General features: G+C 39.0%; 1 protein-coding gene across 1 annotated transcript; it reads right to left on the reverse strand.

The window, feature by feature from the left end:
- Positions 1 to 871: 871 nt before the first annotated feature.
- On the reverse strand, positions 872 to 22,793 carry LOC117293799 (cholecystokinin receptor-like). Its single transcript, XM_033776241.1, has 6 exons — positions 22,762 to 22,793; positions 14,843 to 16,146; positions 5,814 to 5,929; positions 4,980 to 5,120; positions 3,912 to 4,029; positions 872 to 2,752 (listed from the first exon to the last, which is right to left on the reverse strand). Exons 2-6 carry the CDS (start codon positions 15,261 to 15,263, stop codon positions 2,244 to 2,246), a joined length of 1,305 nt encoding a protein of 434 aa, XP_033632132.1. The 5' UTR covers positions 15,264 to 16,146; positions 22,762 to 22,793; the 3' UTR covers positions 872 to 2,243.
- Positions 22,794 to 24,336: the final 1,543 nt, after the last annotated feature.

The following is a 24,336-nucleotide window of genomic DNA, read 5'->3' on the forward strand; positions in this document are numbered from 1 at the left end:
GTTAAGCAACTCCTTATAAGGGAGTGCTGGGAGCGTCACGCGTGATATGGCACAACTGTCCCGGCCGTTGCTCTCTACCAATAGGAATGAAGAAACTGTCTTATAAGCACAGGTGCAACCTCGATCGCGTGTCATGCCCATGTTTCAAAACTTTTTACTGGTTATAAACAAAGGTTTATACACACCCATGTGATGCGCTCTCCACCAATAGGAATAGCAAAACTGTCTGAGGTATTTATGAATAGTACATTAATATGACTCCTTGAATATATGTATAAGACGAGGTATCAAACTTTAAAAACCTGTGCCATGCAAAGTTAATACCTTACATTTAATATCCAACGATCATTGCCACACGCTAACATTCATGATTCAGATTTTAACCAGGATTCCAGGTCACAAGGAACCTGACCCTTATCTGAGTCAGGCTGACCCAGAAACTGGTAAAATAAAAGGAGTTTTTGTCATGGATTCTTTGTTAGTTTGACCTCTTTCTTGTTTTGTTTTTGTTTTCACAGATTTCTGTTTACACTCGCCCAAAAATGGGTCAGACCACACTGACCAATTATGGGTCAGACTCCATTTCACCTGGGAGACCCAATATCGACCCGGCAGGTAAGAGTGTAAACTAATATTATACGAAAATTACCCGATTGGCACATTTTGATGAGATTTGTTGGAGCCTAAATCCTCTCCAATTCACCAAGAAGCTGATCATGCATGGAATTATTATAGAACCAAGAATCAATAGACCGATCCATTAAGCTCCGCCCCATTGCGTATTGACCAATCACAACGCAACGAAGGTCCGACAAATAAGGTCCGACATGCGTGCGCGTATTTTGGCACGCGCGGCAGAGTTGTGCAGAAAGGCATTGGAGAGCCCCACGTGTTCTTGCTCACACAAGCGTTGTGGGCGGAGCCTACTGGATCGGTCTATTGTAAGAGAAGTGCTGCAAGCAAATAATACTGTTAAAAACCGAGCCCCTTTTTAAACTATGGGGTTTTACTCTTAACATTTATAAGCTTTCTGCTATTATAGCAGAAATTACAACAGTGCTATTATAGCAGAAATTACAACAGTGCGTGTACCCAAATTTGTTTTAAAAACTAAACTTGTTTGTGTTTGGCCACTCTTTATATATACCATTTACACTTTATTTACAAAAAGATTAATATTGTACACCCAGAGTCTCTCTGGAAGGCAAGGTACTACTTTGATCATAAGGACTAGTTTGGGAAACTTTTAAGTTTGCTAAAAGTTCAATTAAGAGCTAGACTCAAAGTACAATAATATAAAATGACCGAAATTTTTTTGAGATTTTGTATAGTTGATTATATCGGACAGTGCAAACGTCATAACACAACCCATTTGATTTGTTCCTCCAGTGGGCTGTGTACAAATCATGCCTGCAGGAAGTCCAGACTCTATGTTTTTTTTCTTGTAAACATGTAATGTCGAACATGTCGGTAGTAATGATATTCAAAACCAAAATCAAACCAAACCAAACAATCTGTATGATTGTGAAAGGTTTGGCTTTGGAGATAAAAAATGCCAAGCATGCAAGACTGCTGGTCAGAATTAAAAAACTTTGCGATCAAATTTTAGTGCGGGACAAAAACAAACAAAAAATTCAAAAATCAACACCAAAGCTCATTGACCGCATAATGCCATCCTGTATCAAGTTATTTTATAACTTCTGCGCCTGAACGTATGCAGCGTTCATAAATTTAGTTTTTGACCCCCAAGTAGAAGTTCAAAATGGATATTTTACCATTCCTGCAACTTCTAATTTTATGTAAAACAAGCCAGAATGCCATATCCCTTGGGAAGATAAATAAATTGGACCTTGAAGATGTCCATTTCAATGTGTCGGGAGGACCATATCAACAAACTAATGAAAGTATTTTGATGGCTCCACACAAATCTATACACATATCTTTTATCTCTGACTACCTTTATAGCCGTGTGGCCCAAAAAATGACACAATCGTGGATAACCTGCCTCACTTGGTCAACCAAGTAAGGGAGGTGCTAGTACATGCCTGGAACTACACCCATGCCACAGAGTTCTCAGCCTCTGTTGCCCCTGGTCTTGGCCTTGGTGCCCTTCAAAAGTTTGCCATTGACTTTGAGATTTTCCAATGGAAATGCCCTTTGCAAAAATGAAACTGGCGATGCCTTTTGAACAAGGTCAAAAGATGAAGTTCCAGGACTGCTAGTTAGCCTCTCCCGACGCCAAGCTACACCGAAGAGTCCGACGAGACGTTAGTGTAATTCGTTGGGCTAGGTCGCGGCACATTTGTGCGCCGTGTCGACTGAAATCGGCTGACGTCACCGCTCGCCGTGGCTCGGTCCCCCGCGCGTCCTCTCCGGCCGCATGAGAACGCGTTGAGGAAGCCCTGTCGGAAACGCTTATTCATGAAGCAGTAGACGATGGGGTTGACACACGCCGAGGCGTACGTCATCAGCTTGAAGATGGTCACCTCGGCCCGGCCGAAGTGCTCGCTGGCGCTCTTCTCAGAGATCATGATCCAGATGTTGCCGACCCAAGATGGTGTCCAGCAGACAAAGAACAGCGCCACGATGACGATGAGCATCTTGACGACGCGTTTCTTGGCCCCGCTGGTTGAGGTGCTCCGCATCGTAGCTTGTGCCGGCTTTTTGTCGGATTTCTTAGTTTTTTTCTCGTTGAGGCTACAGGAGGCTTCGTCTCCCATGTTCTTCATTGCTATTCCGTTCTCCCTTTTCTCTGCGAAAAAAAAAAACACCATTTGAAATAATAAGTAGTTGTTCATTAATAGAATTTTTTATAAATATTCTCCATCATCCAGGTAATATATTATAACTCTCTGACCACTTCAGCCGCTTCATCAGGAGGAACACAAGTGAAGATCCCTGGATGTCTGCACAGTTCAGTGACCCTGAAACATGTCACCAACCTTTTGCTGCGACCAGGATAGGATGTGAAACTGCCGTCATGAATAAATAGTAAGTTCAGTTGTCTTGATTATAGCAATAATAATCATGTTCATTAATCAAGATGTATTCCCAAACACTCTTATGTGTTTCTTTAATATCCCAGGTCGAAATTCCAGTTGAACCTAGTTAAACTGGAACTAGTTGAAACCAGTTGATAAACTAGAAAAACACAGTTAAAACCAGTTGGTTTAATATGGAAAATGGACAGAAACCAAATGGTTTATAATTTCAACCTAGTTGAACACAGTTAAACCTAGTCCAAACCAGTTGGTTGATATGGAAAATGGACGAGTTTGGTCACTTTCCAGTTGAACCAGTTGACCCCAGTTAACTAGGTTCAACTGGAATTTTGACCTGGGATCACAATAACTTGATTATCATCCTAGAAAGGTTCAAGACCCTAGCCCTCGGTTTGGTTAAATATTTAAAACTCGAGATATTTTGCCACTGAACAGCAGTGAAGATATGCTAAATAACTTCCAGCAATGCCTCAAATCCTATAAAGTTTACATTGTTGCGACTGGTTCCCCACTCATGTTGTTGCTGAGAAACTTTAAGCAGCTTCTTGAAATTGGGACCCGAACTCTTCCCCATCTAGGCCTAGCCTTTGAATGGTTTTCGAATATGAACCGTAAGAATGGCTTGAATGGTGCCTCGACTTCTTTTCCCCCTCTGAATTAAAACTGAACCAATAAAGTCCTTGCACAACGCGCAGCGCATTTGCCCACGCTTCTCCTGTCTGCCATTTTTTATGTCAAAACACGCACAGGAGGATGGTACACAGGTTTCTGGACCTTCAAACAATGCATGTTTACCATTTCTGCCTTTTTGCGGAGTCATTCTAGTTCATGCTTTGGACAACCAAAATGGCGGACAGGAGTTGTGCGAGTATGTGGGCTTCGGGTTGTGCAATCCGCCCTGGGACCTACCATTATCAGCTCCACATTGTTCAAGCTTCATGCCTCTACGTAGCTCTCGGATGATAAGGCCATAAGCAGTGAGCATCGTGAAGAGTGGAGCCACCATTAGAATCACAAACAAACACATCTGTAATAAGCCATGTAGTGAATAATATTCAGTTTTATCAGCTGGTCTTGCACATGCAATCAATGTTTAATTAGTAATAATCAATTTTCATGTTGCGCTTTATGCAGCCTGCAGGGGGTAAAGTGCTTCTGACATTATTACCCCTGGTCACTGGGCCTTAAATCATTCCTTAAACCATCTCAGCTCCCTGGGGAGTATACAGCCAAATATGTAGAGCACTAAGCTAATCAATCACAAGAACTAACTCTGCACTCAGAGGTACCCATTAACCCCTGGGTGGAGAGAAGCTTATGGTTTAAGGCCTTGCTCAGGGACACAAGTTTCATGACCGGGACTCGAACCACCACATGGCTGAAAAGAAAAAAACAGAGCTTGAGTTCGGTCCTCTTATCTATTCAGCCACGACACCCCATCTTCGTCATTGCATATAGTGTTGTTTTATGATGTACCAGTGATGACAAATTTTTGTCCGAACTAAGGTAACTGGCATTCTACATGTACTGTATTCTGCTTTTTTTGCAGAAACTAGTTTTATTTTAACATCCTTCGTTGTTACTTTTGACTCTTTCTTCTGTACAATGTCAATGTCAACACCTCAGTTTTTGCGGTGTATGAAATTGGGCCATCTGTGAGTAATGTCTTTACATTCATTTTGAGTTGGGAAAATGCACATAGTTTAGTTTCGTGTAAACTGAACTGAAAGTGAAAATGTGTTTTCTTTCTTATTTTCTTGCAACTTCGATGAAATATTAAGTCCAAAATTTCACAGATTTGTTCTTTAATGCACAGTTGGGACACACCAAGTGAGAATCCTGGTCTTTGACAGTTACCAATAGTGTCCAGTGCCTTTAATCCACAGTTGGGATACACCAAGTGAGAATACTGGTCTTTGACAATTACCAAAGGTGTCCAGTGCCTTTAACCTAGACTGATTAACTATAGAAACTCACCCTATAAATTGTTCGATAGAGTGTAGCAGGCCAAATCTCATCGCATCTGAATACGGTGCCGCTGTTGAACGAGAATAACTTGCTGAAGATTACCGCTGGTAGATTGAGAAACAAAGCCACCATCCACACCCCAACTATGGCCTATTTGGGAAATAAAATCAGTAAATACTTTTAAAGATTTCTTTCAGTCAACCTCAACAAAAATTGTCACGTCAAAATTGTCACTTTAAAAATCGTTCTGGGAAAAATCCACATGTTTAACATTGAGTAATTTCGTCAAATTGAGAACTTTTAATGTAGCCTCAGTTTAGCATGAGCCCATCCCCAAATTTGTTGTGGTTTATCACGACCCCTTCCCCCTTCCCAGAACTCTCGGTGGAAGGTGAGGGGAGCGTTACCCTCCAGACCAAGACTGAACTATTATGGCCCATTAACAAATTTTTGTGAATTTTATTGCATTTGTTCTTTTAAAACCACACCCTGTCAGCCGAGGAACACACAAGTCTCTGACTTCTCCCTTTTTTGTGGTCCTATATTGCAAACATTTCCCCTCCCCTTTAAAATCCCACTGGAGTGATATGCCTGTGGAATTGTTCACATTACTCGGGAAAGTACTGAAGAGCAGACGGTGTTTACAACACACATCTGATTTTTGTATGGGCCCAAACACAAATAATCATGTTTTCATGTTTCCTTGATTTATTGTATGATGAGTAAATTTATAAGTAAACTTTGTAATATGATCATAAACTTTCCCTCCCCTGAGTCCCCCTCCCCCTGACTGATTCCTGTCCATCATTTTGTCACACCTGTCTCACAGTTATCGCAACCTACCTTGTACGCGTGCGCTTTTGTCTGCCAGACACGTGACGACAGAGGGTTGCAGATGGCATGATACCTCTCCAGTGATATGACGACCATGGTCCATACGGACACTGTGACTGATATACCTGTAATAATAAGGTAAGAAGGTACAACTTATTGAAATGGTTTATTGATAACAAAGTCATCGAAGCCAGAGACCGAATTAAGACAATTTTTACAGATAAGAACTATTGCGAATATGTAGTCATAAATACCCCAGACAGTTACTCTACTCCTATTGGTGGAGAGGGCGTCATGTGGGGGTGTTTAAACGGTTGATAAGGACCAGCTGTCTATAACCGGCTGGCTTCTGCGTGTCGGGCGCGTGCGCGCAAGCTTAGCACGCTGAATGCAATTCATAGCTATTAGTAACAGCACGTAATCTATTTGTAAGCTTGCAGGATCGTTGCCGTGCGATAAAGGCCCTCGCCATCGCACGGCAACGACCCTGCCAGTTTTAAACGGCCATTTAAGAACTTGTCGCTACCCTTGTATTCCCTCATTTAAAACAAAGACATAAAACACAAATATAGATCACTATTATGTCAATGGAACGATAACACAAAATAAACCATGTTGGAATTTTACATAATCAGTAAACTTAGAATTGAAAAAAAGTACTATCAACCATAAACACTTAAATGAGATGTGAAAATGAGGCTAAACCTTTATCATCAATACAAAAAAAACACCACTTGGAATGGCCAACAAGACCCTATAATAACAAAAATTGTGAGGTTGTGTTATAAACTTAGAAATCAGAAAAACAATTGGCTATAACAGACAGATGTTTGTTTAAGCTTATCAACCAACAAACCTGATACGAATGTTTTAGCTGGTTTTCAGACAATTTCTACCCATGCATAGACTATTAATTTACCAAAAGCATAATTGATAAAGAGCACCCACATCTCAATGAGAAACAACTTTGGATATGACTTTGCAACTTCAACAACGGTTGAATCCAATGTTCATAGGTTAGTTATTCTATGCATATGTTGGGATACACCAAGAAGAATACTGGTCTTTGACTATGTGTCCAGTGCTTTATCATAACAATCAAAGAAAAGTATATATACCTTGATTTGTTATATAGAACATAATATAATTGTTTAGCGCGAGTAAATCACTGTCCCAGCTAAAATTAGACTAAACTCAAACCAATGATGACCACTGTACAGACCCTTACAAAATGGTGAGCCTTGTACATTCCAGATTCTTTCTGGCAGGCAAGATTACTGCGCTGGTCGTGTAAAAGTTTACTTTTTGTTTCACAATTTCCACATAAGTTCAAGAGTCATGATTCAGTAATCAGCTGAACAGGTGTTGAGATGTGCCTCTTTCTTGGTAATAATAAAAATCTGCCAGTGTAATCTTCATGAAATGTACAGAATTTGCTCCAATTGGGATATTATGTACAAATCGTACCTGCTGAAAAAAACACGCTCTTTGGCTCTTCTCTTAAAGGGAAGGTACATGTTTGGTAATTACTCAAAACAAATATTAACTTAAAAACTGACTTGGTAACGAGCATTGGAGAGCTGTTGATAGTATAAAACATTGTGAGAAACGCCTCCCTCTGAAGTTGCATAAATTTTGAAATAGAGGTAATTTCTCACTTTAATAATAAAAGACTTCTAGCCAGAAATCTTTTATTCCTATCTGAAAGCACACAAATTCGTCCAACAAGGGTGTTATTTCTTTCATCATTTTCTCCCAACTCTGATGACCAATTGAGCTCAAATTTTCACAGGTTTGTTATTTTATGCATATGTTGCGATACACCAAGTGAGAACACTGGTCTTTGACAATTACCAATAGTGTACTTTCCCTTTAACCCTAACTGGAAACTATTGGTTATTACTCAAAATAATTGTTAGCATAAAACCTTACTTGGTAACAGGCAATGGAGAGCTGTTGATAGTATAAAACATTGTGAGAGACGGCTCCCTCTTAAGTAACATAGTTTTTGAGAAGGTGGTAATTTCTAACTCAAGTAATAAAAGACTTCAGCTGAAGCCTTTTATTAGGCATCTGAAAGCATACAAAGTTGTGCACAAAATGGTGTTTTTTCTTACACTATTATTCTCTTGCGACTTTGATGACCAAATGAGTAACAATTTTATTAGGTTTATTATTTGATGCATAAGGTTGGGATACAACTATAGTGAGAGTACTGGGCCCATTTCATAGAGCTGCTAAGCACAAAAATTTGCTTAGCATGAAATGTCTTCCTTGATAAAAACAGGTTTACCAACCAAATTTCCATGTGATTTTCAGGATAAGCAAACAAAAGCTTAATACCAGTAACAAGCACTATGCAAAAAATGGAAGTTGGCTGGTAATCCTGTTTTTATCTGGGATGAAATTTTATGCTTAGCAAATTTTTGTGCTTAGCAGCTCTATGAAATAGGGCCCTGGTCTTTGACGATTACCAAACATGTCCAGTGCCTTCAACATGTAATATCACAGATCAAATGGCCTCTGGCTATTCAGTTATAAACACTAATGAGGCGAGTTTGTAATGAAGCGTTGAGTTAATGAAAGCCGTTGGAAACTTAACAATTATTCTGTGAATTAAAAATACCTATCGCTTTTTCCAATTAATTACCAGAAAATGAAGCTTCGTAATCGGATATAATTTAATCACAGATTTTCAGGCAGCGTTTTGTCGGTTAGTCTTTTCAAATTTTCAGAACTATAATAAGGGTATATAGGCACGGTGAACATCTGAGAGGTTGTTTGTGAATATACATTTTTAAGTAATTCTAAAGCTTATGTGTTTTGTGTATCTTTTTTCCCTATTAATAATTGCTTGTTTTAATTCTGATTTAACTTGGCCCTTTAACAGCCAGTTTTGATGTTTTTTTTTTTTGTTTTTTTTTTTTAAATAAGTGTGAATATTTAACTAACAAGATTGTTTTCTCGTGACACCAACATATTTATGATTTCTTCGTTCACAGATGGGTTATTTTTATTACTCAATGGCTGGAAATTGATACACGGCTGTCTCTAGGGCTGGAAATTGATACACGGCCGTTATCTACTCAAGGGCTCGAGATTAGTACATGGAAGACAGATGAAGACCCGATCCCGAGGTCAGTAATTTAAATAGCATCGGGGCAAGTAAATTCATGACTGGAAACGTCTGGTGGTCTTGCGTTTTTGGTTCAGATGTTGACTTGTAGTCAGATAATTCTCTGCCAGTTCTTATGTTCTCCTTCCATTTAGAGTGAACAGTACTTCTCCGTTTTTGTGTGTAAGTTTTTAGGCCATTTTAATTGTTAGTGTTTGTCCATGTCTTTCCATGTGTAACTTTTTGTCGTGTTTTAAATATCCCAGGCATTGTTCTGAAAACAAACTACGTTTGTATTTACTCACATCCCTGGAGGACTCCACCCTACAAGCTTGCTTTTGGGAGTCCTCCACCACTTAATCTATTGTGTATCTTTACTACTCTATGTTATATCTTGTCATCTGAAATGATTGAGTGGAAAATAAAACTGAACTGAACTGAACTGAATGTAATGTTTTACTCCAAATTTTTAACTATGTACTGTTCATGTAATTCTGCCGCTGGCAGCGAATTGAATTGATTTTTAATAAACCATTGAATGAAATGAAATAAAATGAATGAAATGAGAATGCTTACCCATAGCTAATTGATATTGTTCAAATTAAAACAGTTCAAATGCACTGGCCAGTGCACTGGACACTATTGGTTAATACTCAAACTAACGGTTAGTTAGCATAAAAACTTTCTTGGTAGTAAGCATTGAAGAACTGTTTATACTATAAAAAAAATGGTGAGAAAAGGCTCCCTCTGAAGTAGCGTAATTTGGAGAAAGGTAATTTCTCACTCAAATATTAAAAGACTTCAGACCTGATTTTTTTTTAGGCATATGAAGTAACACAAATATGTGCAACAATTGCATTTTTTCTTTCATTGTTCTATTGCAAATTCGATGACCAATTGAGTAAAATGTTCACAGGCTTGTTATTTTGTGCTTATGTTGGGATACACCAAGTGAGAAGACTAGTCTTTAAACTGTTTTTTTTCTTCTCTTTCTCTCATTTCAGTTCTTGTCTTGCAAAACAAGAGTGGTACAGTACACATAATATGAGCTATCAAGCACTGCTGTCTTCTGGATTCCACCCAACCTAATAATGGTTGAACCTAGAGTGAATCCGTGTCCATGAGCTCAACAGCAACAAAGAGGGGGACAGAATCTATTTGGGATTTATGTGGGAGAAGAAAAAGAAAAAAAACCAGATGGCTTCTTGATGAAGGTACAGTATGTGTGTTCTGGAATTTTAAATTGGATCGGTTTAAAAGTTTGCATCAGAAACCATTTCTCTATAGATAACTTTGATTAGAAAACCATCGCCTGTTTTCACCTGTAATGATTTTCAGACGCTTGATTTCGAGACCTCAAAATTTAATTCTGAGGTCTCGAAATCAAACTCATGGAAAGTTACTTCTTTCTCGAAAACTATGTCACTTCAGAGGGAGCCGTTTCTCACAATGCTTATAGTATCAACCTCTCCCCATTACTCGTTACCAAGTAAGGTTTTATGCTTATAATTATTTTGAGTAATAACAAATGGTGCACACTGCCTTTAAGACCCGTTGCAGCGCGTTTTCTTCTTTTCACAATAAAGCAACATAAGATTTCAGGGTTTTAAGACGTTTTCTGTTTTGCGAAGCTGTTGGCTTAAAAGGGCCTTTGATAATCACTCTTAGAATAAATGGTAAGAACAATGTTTGATTATTAGAGGTCTACATCAGTTTTCGATATAGTATAAAACATCATAGATGTTTGTCCTGTTTGAATAATATCTTAGAAATAATAGATGTTAAATATGTTAGATGTTAATATCTTAGAAGGCACTGCAGAGCAACTGGACACCTGTGGTAATTGTCAAAGACTAGCATTCTCACTTGGAGATATAACATATGCCGAAATGACAAAAGAGTGAATATTTGGACTCAATTTGTCATCGAAATTGCAAGAGAGTAATGACATAAAAGAAAACCCCTTGTTGTACAAATGTGTGTGTTTTCAGATGCCTAATATTAACCAAAGGCTTCAGTACGGAAGCCCATTAGCGCCAGTAAAAAAATAAATTTCAAATCCGTTATAACGGATTACTAATCCGTAATAACGGATTGCGAATCCGTAATAACGGATTTGAACTTTATTTTTTGCTGGCACTAATGGGCCTTCGTACTTCAGGCCCGGAAGTCTTGGAATATTTTAATGAGAAATTATCCCTTTCTCAAAAACTATGTTACTTCAGAGGGAGCCGTTTCTTACAATGTTGTTTCACTATCAACATCTCTCCTTTGCATGTTACCAAGTAAGTTGTTATGCTAGCAATTTATTTTGGGTAATTTCCGACAGTTCCAGTGCCTTTAAAGTCTAAAATTCGAAAGGCTATCGGCCTCTGAAGTAGAACGGGGTTCAATAACTCCACTGGAGAAAAATACATGCGATCAACACATTATGAACAACGCAGATAACAATCTTACCGAAGGAAAACTGCGTAGCGGTTAAAGACAAAAGGTACCTGGCGATGCACCTGTTTTAAGCCAGCATTGCGTTACAGTGCAACGGAAATGTCTAGCAATTTAACATTAAGTGGGGGAATGAGTTTGAATAGACTAGTTAGGTCTGAAACAGTGGTAGGTCTGGTCCAACCAATCAAGCATGAAAGCATCAATAACAAAATGCAATCAAACAATAATAAGGCCAAGTAAAAAATAAATACCAGTTGATCGTCCGGGGTTTTCCTAAAAGAGGAGGATAAGGGCCTTTTTATTTTTGTCAAAGGTGGCCGCCAAGCATCTTAATTCAAACTGGCCACCAGATCATCAGTTTCAAGTCAACACTTACTTCAATTAGCTACAAGTTATTAACAGATTATTTAGTCTTCAAAATTTCACAGAAAACAAAATTCTTTTTGAAATAAACTGTAAAAAATAAAAAATAAAAATTCGGCCTCTGTAAAAAGAATGAGGGAGGAGACGATCAACTGGTATTTATTTAAAATTGGCCTAATGGTCAAAACATAATATTGTATGGATTCAACCACTGGGAATTACGCGCGATGCTGCACGTTTCTTCCAATTGGCCGAATATTTTTTTGTCTGGGGACTCCCAGGCAACGAAATTACATTTCACGCCATTCCAATTTGGACACTCTGTTCTAATTTTACGTCGAGGTATTTAGGTCAGAAGTAGGTAAATTGATTTTCTCACTTTGGTATGTGTTTTAATGCAAGTTGATTGATATTGTTGAGATGTTTACAGGGGAGGCTTGTTGTCTGTTTGGAGACTGGCAGTCATACTCAGACTGCAAACGCAAAAGGTTGACATTTCTAGAGACTTGTGTATGACTTGGTGGCCATTTATGGGTTGGTTTCAAATGTTCAAAATAGTGCTGACAACATTTAAGGGAACAGCATATAGCTTCATTAGTTTTCTCGAATTGGTATTTTTAATGCAGGTTGATGGATATTGTTAAGATGTTTACAGGGTGGGGGGCTTGTTGTCTGTTTCGAGACACTCGAAGTCATACTCGGACTGCAAACGCAAAGGGTTGACATTTCTAGAGACTGTGGGGTATGGCTTAGTGGCCATGTATGGGTTGGTTTCAAATGTTCAAAATAGTGCTGACAACATTTAAGGGAACAGCATATAGCTTCATTAGTTTTCTCGAATTGGTATTTTTAATGCAGGTTGATGGATATTGTTAAGATGTTTACAGGGTGGGGGGCTTGTTGTCTGTTTCGAGACACTCGAAGTCATACTCGGACTGCAAACGCAAAGGGTTGGCACTTCTAGAGACTTGTGTATGACTTGGTGGCCATTTATGGGTTGGTTTCAAATGTTCAAAATGGTGCTTACAATATTTAAGGGAACGGCATATAGCTACATTAATTTTCTCAAATTGGTATTTTAATGCAGGTTGATGGATATTGTTAAGATGTTCACGGGGGCGGGCTTGTTGTCTGTTTGGTCATACTCAGACTGCAAAGGCAAAGGGTTGACATTTCTAGAGACTTAACTGGGGTATGACTTGGTGGCCATTTATGGGTTGGTTTCAAATGTTCAAAATGGTGCTTACAATATTTAAGGGAACGGCATATAGCAAAATGAATTTTCGCAAATTGGTATTTTAATGCAGGCTTATGGATATTGTTAAGATGTTCACGGGGGCGGGCTTGTTGTCTGTTTGGTCATACTCAGACTGCAAAGGCAAAGGGTTGACATTTCTAGAGACTTAACTGGGGTATGACTTGGTGGCCATTTATGGGTTGGTTTCAAATGTTCAAAATGGTGCTTACAATATTTAAGGGAACGGCATATAGCAAAATGAATTTTCTCAAATTGGTATTTTAATGCAGGCTTATGGATATTGTTAAGACGAGCAGAGTATACTGTTGGGAACGTCGAGACCAAACCGGCTCTTTTCAGAGCCAACACTCCCTCATAAGCGAACATTATATAATTTCTTTTTCTAACATAGCAGTTGCTGGCAGTACTTTATGTAATCCACCAAATAAAAAACTGACAAACCTGTAGAAGTTTGAGATCGATCGGCCATCTGGGTCACGAGTGAATAGTGACAAACCAACAATTACACGTTTTGCATGACATCGATGCAAAACCAAAATATGAATAAAACGCTCACTGAGCGAAAAACTCAAAAAATGCGAAATTGGATTATTTATTTCTTATCAAATACGTCACTTTACAGACATAAATATTTGAAGGGATGTTTTCTACTATCATCATCATTAGACCGTGTAAGTTACCTATATGTTAATCTGTGATCTTCACGATTTGTTTGCTTACCAATTCTGTAATGTTCCTTTAATGAGTAATGGGTTTGTTTCAAATGTTCCAAATATTGACAATTTTAAAGGGAACGGCATTTCTTATGTATACCTCTGCCTCTTCAATCCTATTTTGTTTTTGCTGTTAGAATTATGTAATACAGTCCCAATTTATTTTGATGACGATACTCATATTTCATACTTAATTAAAGCACAACATAAGTAATTTATATGTAGAACAGTTGTCAATGACTCCCTTGTGAAAGGTTTTTTTATGCTCGTGTTGTTGTCTGAAAAGATTCCATTGTGGGGTCTCAACTGGTTCCAAATGGGACTGACAATAGAGAACGGCATAATGAGAACATGCCACACCGTCAAAATCATTTTGGTTCATTCAAGGGAAACATTTCGTACATAAAATTAAAGGTACTGTGGGGAGGATTTCTCAACTGGTTCCAAATGGGACTGACAATAGAGAACGGCATAATGAGAACATGCCACACCGTCAAAATAATTTTGGTTCATTCAAGGGAAACATTTCGTACATAATATTAAAGGCACTGTGGGGAGGATTTCACAATTCTTATCTCGACTTGGGACGAGTAACTCATCCAAACTTAGGACTAGCCATACGTTTTAAATATCTTTTAGGAATAGTCCCAAGTTAGGACTAGTCCTAACTCTCTGCTTATCTCTGTACTTTGCTTTTCTCAGAATGGATAGATGTAAATTGGGCTGTTTTGTCATGGAATTGCCGTATTTTAAAGAAGAGCGCCACGTACAACAATGTTGGGGAAATTATAGATATATAGATAATGTTGTATTATTAGAATACTGTCCTCGCAGCACAAAAAAAGGCTGAATATTAATTTTACACTTTACAAATTTACAAACAATAAATACAAATTGAAACTAAATAGAAGGTTGAGTATGACACTATTAATTGAGGCACAGTTTTTCATTTCAAATATTGCAAATTGGAAATATATAAAACATTATTTCGTCAAAAGAGATTTTACTCATGGTTGTACCCGCAAGTTTACTATTCATATTTACATTTATAGTTAATCTTATTCTCCACACCATGCAAAGCTTCAAACACCATTGTTTTAAGCCACAATATTTTACAATCAAAAACATTTTGAGGTAAACTCACCTTGAATGTACGGTACGATTTTGCAAATAACAGCTCCGAAGACGAATCGTCCAAGCATGTTCCCAACCACCGTAAACGGCATGCAGAATATACCAAAGAGGAGATCGCTAAAAGCCAGGCTCAGCAGGAACATGTTGGTCACCGTACGCATCCTCTTATCCTGGGCCAGCGTGACGAGAACCAAGATGTTGCCCACGATGGCCAGCACGAAGACGATACCGTACAGCGTAGCGGTCAGGTAGATATTCAACCCGAACCCGATCCGGACGCCCCTGTTACGGTCATCGTCAAAATCCTCCGTGATCAACGAAGAGTTCGTCGAGTTTACATCCACAATACTGGTCACTAAGAAAGTAGAATTGACCGGTGGAAGGCTGCTATCTATAAGCGAGTACGGGTAGGCGGTGGTCGCAGTCGCCATGATGCTTAGACGAGAGTTCTTGTTGAAAAGTATACCTTCTTCACAAGACGAAATGTAGTTGGACTTTACACACTGTCAAATATATCCAAGTTAATCAAATCGCCACTTCACTGTGCGAGGTTGTTTTTTTTATATCAAGAACTACCAAACTCTAGTTTTCAAGTATGACACAACGTCACACTACCATCCAGGTCTCGGGAGAAAGAATGAGATCCCTCGAGTGTTACAAATGGTGTACTCTCCTGTGTGAAGATTGGTAATTTGTGAAATATTATTGGAATTTGTTCCGTCTTGGACTAGTCTCTTAGACGCCTTGGTGTCCACTTTGGACGCATCCAACAATCGCAGCACGCCGATCATTAATCCTCGAGATGTTGTCACAACAAATTGATTTCCATCCGATATTTGGTCAATACTTGAGGGTTTTGAAGACGCAGAGACAAATCATTGCAATGGAGTTCCGCCGCTGACAGAAGAATTAATAAAACCTTGTATTTACAGCAAGGGGTGTAAGACTCCAGTCATACAACGTGGCTTTTGAACATGTGATGATTTTATTTCTTCTCACCCCACACTTCTCTGTGCCCAGATTGTGCAAGGCTTAGCCGTTCTGAACGCAACTGTCATAAGCTTCTACCGTTATGCTCGGAGCAGCTCCCGCTGATGTTTATCACAATCCAAGTCTCCCTCCGGGGGGATCCACAGTCAGATAAGTTGCGGGCATCAAAGGCTGGGTCTTGTCTCCCGCATCAATGATAGAGAAATTAGCATCTCATTTCACCCCGGTGAGTAAAATGCAGAGTGGTGACACTAGACTAGTACAAGTCGACTTGAGTTGTATTATACAGTCGCCAACAGACTTCAACCACCCTGTCTATACCACCTGAAAATAAACACAAAATAAACGAGACAATTATTCTAATGAGGTTCTCGAAGCTGTATAAGTAGATGCATGAGAACAGTTTCTTTAGGCACAGATGGTTACTCCAGTGGTATACTCCTCTTAAAGCATCTGTTCTTGTGATGAATGGCAATGTGTTTGTCAATATTTGCAGTGATGTGTGACATCGTTCATTATTGTTCCCCTCTTGTTGTAGCCGCCCACTGTGATAAATCGATGCTAAGTTATAAATATGTACGTTACAATTTTGTTTTATAATAAATATAAAACTTGTAAAGTCAAATTTGATCTATATAGTTGGTATGGCCAATGTTCAATTCATTTGAATGCTGGTGAAGTTGCTCTTGGCAGATGGATTATAGACAAAATGTGCACTTTGTAATCCCAACAAGCAAGGACAACACTCCAACAAAAAGAATGCCCTAATATGGCCTATATTCTTCTTTTGGGAACAATGATTAAAAAAGTAATGAAAACATATAGCTTCAGTGTTCATCACTTAAAAATTAACACACAAATTAGTCAATGGCCTGACGTTTCGACCCTAGCATGCGTCTTTCTAGAAGGCTGATAGAAAGACTCTGCTACGGTCGAAAGGCCAGGCCGTTAACTAACTTTAGCATTTATACCATCGGTTTCATTTCATTTATTTCATTTAATTTATTAATTTCACAGGCAAAAATTCAAGCACAGACAATAAAAACAGTAAGAAAACAAATCCAAGAACATACAATACAATAACAAAAAAAAGCAGCACCCCTGAAGGATTTTAAAAAAGTGAACTAAATTACTATCGAGTTAATCTCCTGATGCCACAATTTACGAAGAGACAAAAAGGGACTTACAGATGGACATTATTAAAACATGGCATACAGTATAAAAATATAGAACTATACAAGCAGTTAAAACTATCGGTTCTTTTAGTTAGAAAGTTTTATATAACACCCAAGCAGATCCTTGCCATTTGATTGGAGGATTGTCCGTCACGTGATAGCAAATAAAAGTACCGTTGCACGCTGAGTCACTCACCGTGCTTTTTCGTTCCATCCGAAAAGTACCATTGCACGCTGCAAGCGTGCAATGGTACTTTTCGGATGGAACGAAAAAGCTGAGTAAAAACATCACTGCGTGCGCCCGTCTTTGGTAACGCAGCAGTGTTACTGCACTAGCATTCGGCTTCTACAATTAAAAATTGTAGGCCTACGCTTTGTTTGTTTTGAAAGTTGTATCTTTCAATCAAAATGACAAAGATTTACTTGGATGTTATATAAAACAAATAGGCTAATGAATGTTTTTCATTCGTGCAATGGTGCGAATTATGTTCATTCGTTGAAAGCTGGAATGTTCCATTCAACGCGGCTCCGCCTCGTTGAATAGAACATTCCATCTTTCAACTCATGAACATATTCGCACCATTGCACTCATAAACATTCATTATGTGTATAATAATGTGCATGTATGTTATATCTGCAACAAATAGTCGCATCCCCTTAAGGTGATCCCCTGGCTGCCGCTTCCCAGGTTGTATCGTAATTTGGGTGTGATCCCTGGCTACACGGCAGTTAACGGATGTATGGCTTCTGACTGTCACCCCCGAACAAACATATTGACAAAATATGGACACCGCCAGCATAGGTCTAGATAGCTCAGTTGGTAGAGCGCCGGCACGTTAATCCGGATGTCGTTGGTTCGAATCCCCCTCTTGTATATTCTTTGTTCAACTTTTAAAAATATCATTATAAACAAAAAACAGATACATCTTTTCAGAAACGTCGTGACAACATCATACCTAAATAATGCAATAGTAAACAAATTAAGCTTTTATAAATGTCACCTTTTGTGACGACTCGGGAATGAGGCACTCTTTGGCAGAAATTCGACTACATGCAAAGAGTCAGAATGATTTGTGGGAGTACAGTTGCTGACGGTCAAAATTTATGTTTTATATATATTTTTTTATTCCCCCTTTTTCTCATGATATTCAGAAGACCGTCAGTCACCACAAAACGGTAAGCTAGTATTCTTGAAAATATTGCGCGGGTTAACACAGTTGGCTGAAAAAAATCTACGTGGCTATGTGAACAATCGGAGAATCTGCTAAGCCTATATTATTTGGGGGTGTAAGAATCTGTTGTAAAGTGGTAACGTTTTTGTAAGAGGTCCATCCACAATTCTGCTTAACGAGAAGTAGTGCTGAACACTGTACAATACTTGCTAATCAAAACTAAGCAGGGAGCCAGTCACAAATGATATCAAACGGCATTATGTTTAATAAACATGGTCACCTACTAAATACGACTGATGTGATGAGCAAATGTTAAATACGTAGAACTATCAGATCCCCGCATTATTATTATTATTATTTTTAATTGTGTTTTATTCAATCAAGCATTTGTACAAGATCACAAATAGTTGTAAATCAATTGTCCGTAAGAGCAAAGAAAATATAATTTAGCTGTAAAATATCTAAATGCAATAGGCCTACTCTCAAATTAAAGTAGTACCTTTTTTGAATGCGCTAAACACAGGAGGTTTTTCTTCACATTCTACATTAATTCCTTCCACAGTTACTGCGAGAACCAATGTCATTCTAAGAAAGTCGCATGTAAATTTAACATAGATGCACCACCGAGAAAACGATTATTCTTGGGCTATGACTTTGTGGGTTTACACGAAGCACAATTAACGCTTTGTTTACGATGAGGCATAAACTCCAGGGGCGGATCTATAACTGGTCAATACGGTCCCCCCTTTTTAATTAAAAGAAAATGGCATACTACATTTTAGTCACTGCTGAAACTGACGCTTTCCAGGTATCCTATGTAGTTCTGCGCGAATTTTATAGATTGGGTGCAGTCGGTTATCTAATTAACTAAACACCACGTGGTGGGGCACGACAGACAGTCGTCAATAAAATAAATATTGCTGCTTGAAAAGAGGCTAATACACGTGGATTTCTGTCACTGGGGTTCATACTTCGGGTAGACTAGGTTCCAGACCTATTTTGAGGGAGCATTTATTTCACTGAACCTCAAGCCAAGCAGTCGGCTTTCCAGGTGGATAATCATTAAGCATCAGGCCATGAACCCAAGACTATAATAATATAGAATATTCATAAATACCTCAGACAGTTTCGCTATTCCTATTGGTGGAGAGCGCGTCACGTTGGTCTGTATAAACCTTTGTTGATGACCATTAAAAAGTGTTAAAACATGGGCGTGACACGCGAGCTTGCACCTGTGCTTCTAAGACAGTTTCTTCATTCCTATTGGTCGAGAGCAACGGCCGGGACAGTTGTGCCACATCACGCGATACGCGCGACGCGCACAGCTTTCCCTTATAAGGAGTTGTTTACCCGAGGGCCTTACCATTTCATAGCTGGAGGGGTGTTGTGTTGAAAGAAATCATTGAACAATTATTATAATGTTTGCATTTATTTTACTTTTTGACCAAAAAGTGTTGATGTTTTTTTACCGAAAAGGTATTTATGAATGGGAATCAAAGTGTGTTGAATCGGGTTTCAACTAGTGGTTTAAACCCGCCGAGGCCTGGTTCTTGATAATTTACTTTGACTTCGCCTCATTATAATTGTTCAATGATTTCTCACAACACAACACCTCTCCAGCTCTAAAATGGTAAGGCCTTTCGCCGCCCTCGGGTAAACAACTCCTTATAAGGGACAGCTGTGCGCGTCGCGCGTATCGCGTGATGTGGCATAACTTGTCCGGCCGTTGCTCTCGACCAATAGGAATGAAGAAACTGTCTTATAAGCACAGGTGCAAGCTCACGTGTCACGCCCATGTTTGAACACTTTTTACTGGTCATAAACGAAGGTTTATACACACCCACGTGACACGCTCTCCACCAATAGGAATAGCGAAACTGTCTGAGGTATTTATGAATAAACCATTATGAATGAAGAAACAAAAGTGATCACAACTCCTGTGAAACATTCGCAGCGTAAACAAGGCTGCGACGTCAACACTCAGTCTTTTCAGCTCTAAAGTTAGATACGTTTAGTAAGTTATTGTGTACCCTGTTTACAAACTGTTGACTTGACACGATGTACGTAAATGGTACTTTAACGGACGACACAATCCGTTATTGGATACATGGATTGCAAGTGGTGTCGACTAAGTGACGCCACTAAGTACCCTTGGAATTGAACTATGGGCTCTTCGTGGCCGAAAAGTGGGCATCCGTACGTCCCTTGTACTTCTGGACACACTGAGTCGTACGGCATTGACCGGTCTTCGACCCCGAGTCTTCCCAAGACTCGCACGGCATTGACCGGTTTTATACTCAAAGATTTCCTTGAGTCTCACGGCATTGACCGGTTTTATACCCCAAGAGTTCCTTACCCTCCTCCCGGAGAGGAGAGGGAGAACAGCAGCTGCAGATCGGGTGAACCGTACATCACTCCCTGAGCTGTCTGGCCGTTTTGTTAAATCGCGCCAAAAATGTACTCACGGACGTAAAACCCGAATAAAGGCAATGCCAAGCAATGCCAAGCAATGCCAAGCAATGCCAGCGGCGCACGTGCGGTGTTAATGCCTCCGTTTCAATTTGCAGAAGCCCCGGGCCCACGCAGTCTAATGCCTGTTTAAACACACTTACAAAAAGATGTGATATATTAAAGAAATACTTTTAAAAAGAGGTCACCGAAAAAAGGGTGATTTTAATTACACAATTACAAGTGGATGAGTTGAGGCCGATACGACTTTTTATCTCTCGCCAGAGGAAAAACTAAGAAGGGGACAAAAAATCTGCACCTCGAGACGATGGAATTTTGTTTTCCCGTCTCGAGAAATAATCACAGTGTATTGCCAAAGTGTCAAAGTGAATTTCCGTGGGAGATTGGTATGTGCAGGTGGTCATCAGGCCCGAGCTGCATGCCGGATCGAACGCTTCTCTTTCCTCCCGGCAAGGATATGTATTTTGACGCGTGCAAATTGATTTACCGGGCAATGTAACGCGCAGCGGGAAGAGTTCCAGAACTCTTTTAGATTTTTAAAGGCACTGGACACCTTTGGTATTATTGTCAGAAGCCTGGGCCCAATTTCATAGAGCTGCTTAAGGAAAACAAAATAGCTAAGCACAACAAAATTATGCTTACCAGCCAGAATAAGGTTACCAGCAAAAGTACCATGTCACATGCACAATTTTCTGTCTGGTACCATGTTCATTTCTGCTTATAGCAGACAGTAAGCAATATTTTCTGCTTAGGTAGCTCTATGCATGAAATTTGGTCCTGTATTCTCACTTTGGTGTATCCCAACATTTTGTATAAAATAACAACGCTGTGAAATTTTGGACTCAATTGGTCATCGAATTTGCAAGAGAATATTAAGTAGGATTTGAAACTTTGCATGGTGGAAATACGATATATCGAAAGGTTTGCGGTAACACCATGTAATGACTATCTCTAATGAGTTGGGGTGGTTCTCAAAAGAACCATTGGTTTCAACTCGACGTTTCGATCAGTATGCTCTGATCGTCTTCTGGAGATAATAATGAAAGTAAAACATGTCCTGCATGTGTGCTTTTAGATGCATAATAAAAGGCTTCAGCTAAATTCGTTTGTTTTTTTGAGTGAGAAAACAAAATACAAAAAATACCTCTTCCTCAAAAACTACGTTACTTCAGAGGGAGTCGTTTCTTACAATACTATTTTATACTATCAACAGCTCTCCATTGCTCATTACCAAGTATAAGCTTTTTACTCAAAAGTTATTTTGATTCATTACCAATAGTGTCCAGTGCCTTTAAAGCGTGTATTTGCTTGATTTTGTGTCACACTTGCAATAAATGCTCACATAACTTCTGCATCACTCTCTCTCTCTCTCTCAGCACCGAGCAAGGCCGTTGAATTGAACACAAAAGTCTGAAATGGTGGCTGAGGTAATGAACTTAGCGGTGTGACTTTCCCAGCTTGTTGATTTGGAAAAAGGCAACCGTCGAAACCATATGCTGAAATGTTCCTATGCTATGTTTCCCTTGTTGATACTTTCCATTTACTATTACCATAGCAACACCAATCACATTTAAAGCTCAATGTAAATCGTCGCATAGCAGGATACCATAGTTTGAATCCAAAACTAGAACTATCTGGTCTCTTTCATTGTTTTGATGTTGTCTTTTGTTCATGCCCAAGTCAATGCCTTTCATAGGGGAAGGATAGCACATTGCTTCACTTTTACCCTTCGTGTTGGATGATTGTACAATGTTGTAAGATTTGGGGTTATTTATATTGGTGAAGATTTGTGTTTTTGTTGCGTGTTTATTAATATGTGTCATTCGTTATTCCCACCGAATTAATAATAATAATAAGTGTATATTAGTTTTGGTTTGTGGTTTGACATACACCGATGTGTGTTTGCACTGCATACTCAGTACTTACCGGAGTCCTGTGAAAAAAAATCACAGGCATATTATCGGATGGGATTCGAACCCAAGACCTTTGCTATTTTAAAGCAGTTTCATACAATATTAAATAACATGTACTTGTCTTTGCATAATGCCATCATTAAATAATTAATGTTTATTGAATTGAAACAACAAAACAATGAGGCGGGAAAATCCAACCAAGAAACTTACCTTCCGCCTTTTATTACAAAAATTAGCCACCTATAGACGAAGAGGCAAGTTCACGTTTCTGACTCTAGACTGAACAGCAAACTATTTCCGAAATGTACATGGTTACGGGTAGGGCCCATTGCAATTTGGTTATCTTATTCACGTGACAAATTAACCCTAATAATGACGTATGACATGCACGTGAGTTTCTTTTCATCACTCGCCGTTACTGTTGTCATTTATTAATAAAGGACAAACCGTCTGCGGAGGAACTAGGCACATCGATTTTAACAAAATGGAAACTGGAACGGGGCCTTGGCGTTCCTGTGCAACCAGACACTATGTCATCAAACTAGAAAAACAACTTTTCCATCAGTCTTTTAAAGGGTTTGGGTACCCTTTGCCGGACACAAAACACAATATCCACACATTTGAAGATAGTGATTGTAGAAAGCTAAAATATTACTTGCCGAGGTGCTGTAGTTTTCGAGAAACGAGTAAAACAATGTTAAGAAAATAATTCTCGTCTCAAGAGACGACAATTAGTAAGTACAACGTATTTTCTGGTTAATACTAAAACAATACCGTATTAATTTGTACGCAACTCTCCTGAAAAAACATGTACACGTACACATGTACACGTACACATGTACACGTTCACGTTAAGTAGAGATCCATGTCATGGCCAAAAACAAAATGTATCAGAACCGTTTTTAAATTACCACGCCTGATTCTGATTCATGCGGGGAGCATGAAACTGTTCAAACTCCCCGCATTTTCCTTCCCCAAAGTTGGATTTTAGTTGTTCCATATTCACCTGAAATCAATTTTCCAATCCAGGGAATATTGTTTTGAGACGAAAGTCCGCGAATGTGGGCTGCGTGTGCTGGAATGTGTGCCGTGCTCTGAGACGTGAGCCCGTCATGCCTGTGACCCCTGCGCCACGGTGTGATGGCGACCTGTGTACGGCGCGGATCTTTGATGTCGCCTCGCTTACGTACTTGGTTTTGCTAACAAAACCGTTGCTGGAAGTATAAGCACTGTATAATATAACCCACCATAAACTGACAAACCCGTAGAAGTTTGAGATCGATCGGCCACGTGGGTCACGAGAAAAAAAAACCCACCAAAAACCGATTGCCCATTAATTACATGACATCGATTTAAAAAATGGAATAGAAAATGAACGTAACGCTCACTGAGCGATAAACTCAAACAATAAACAAATTGTTTTATTTCTCGTCAAAATAATAGGACAGAAATTGTATAAGGGAATGATTTCTACTATCGTCATAATTAGTTTTTTTTTAATGAAAAACAATGTTATAGAAAGGCCCCACTATGAAGTGAATTATCGTTTAGAGACAGAGGTAACTTGTCACTAATTTGAATCTAAGAAAGGGGTGAAGTCTTTCTCGTGTATAAAAGCACAAAAAGTGTGCAACAATGGTGTTTTCTTTTAACCATGTGAGCCAAAATGTTCACAGGTTTGTAATATTGTGCATATTGCGATTGAAATTCCTTTGTTTTTGGTCAAATTTTTAAATTGAAATCAAGCTGACTAACGTGAAAATAAATCTAAAATTTTTACGTAAT

This window comes from Asterias rubens, chromosome 8 (assembly GCF_902459465.1).
Source record: "Asterias rubens chromosome 8, eAstRub1.3, whole genome shotgun sequence".
In the NCBI taxonomy this organism is placed as follows: Eukaryota; Metazoa; Echinodermata; class Asteroidea; order Forcipulatida; family Asteriidae; genus Asterias; species Asterias rubens.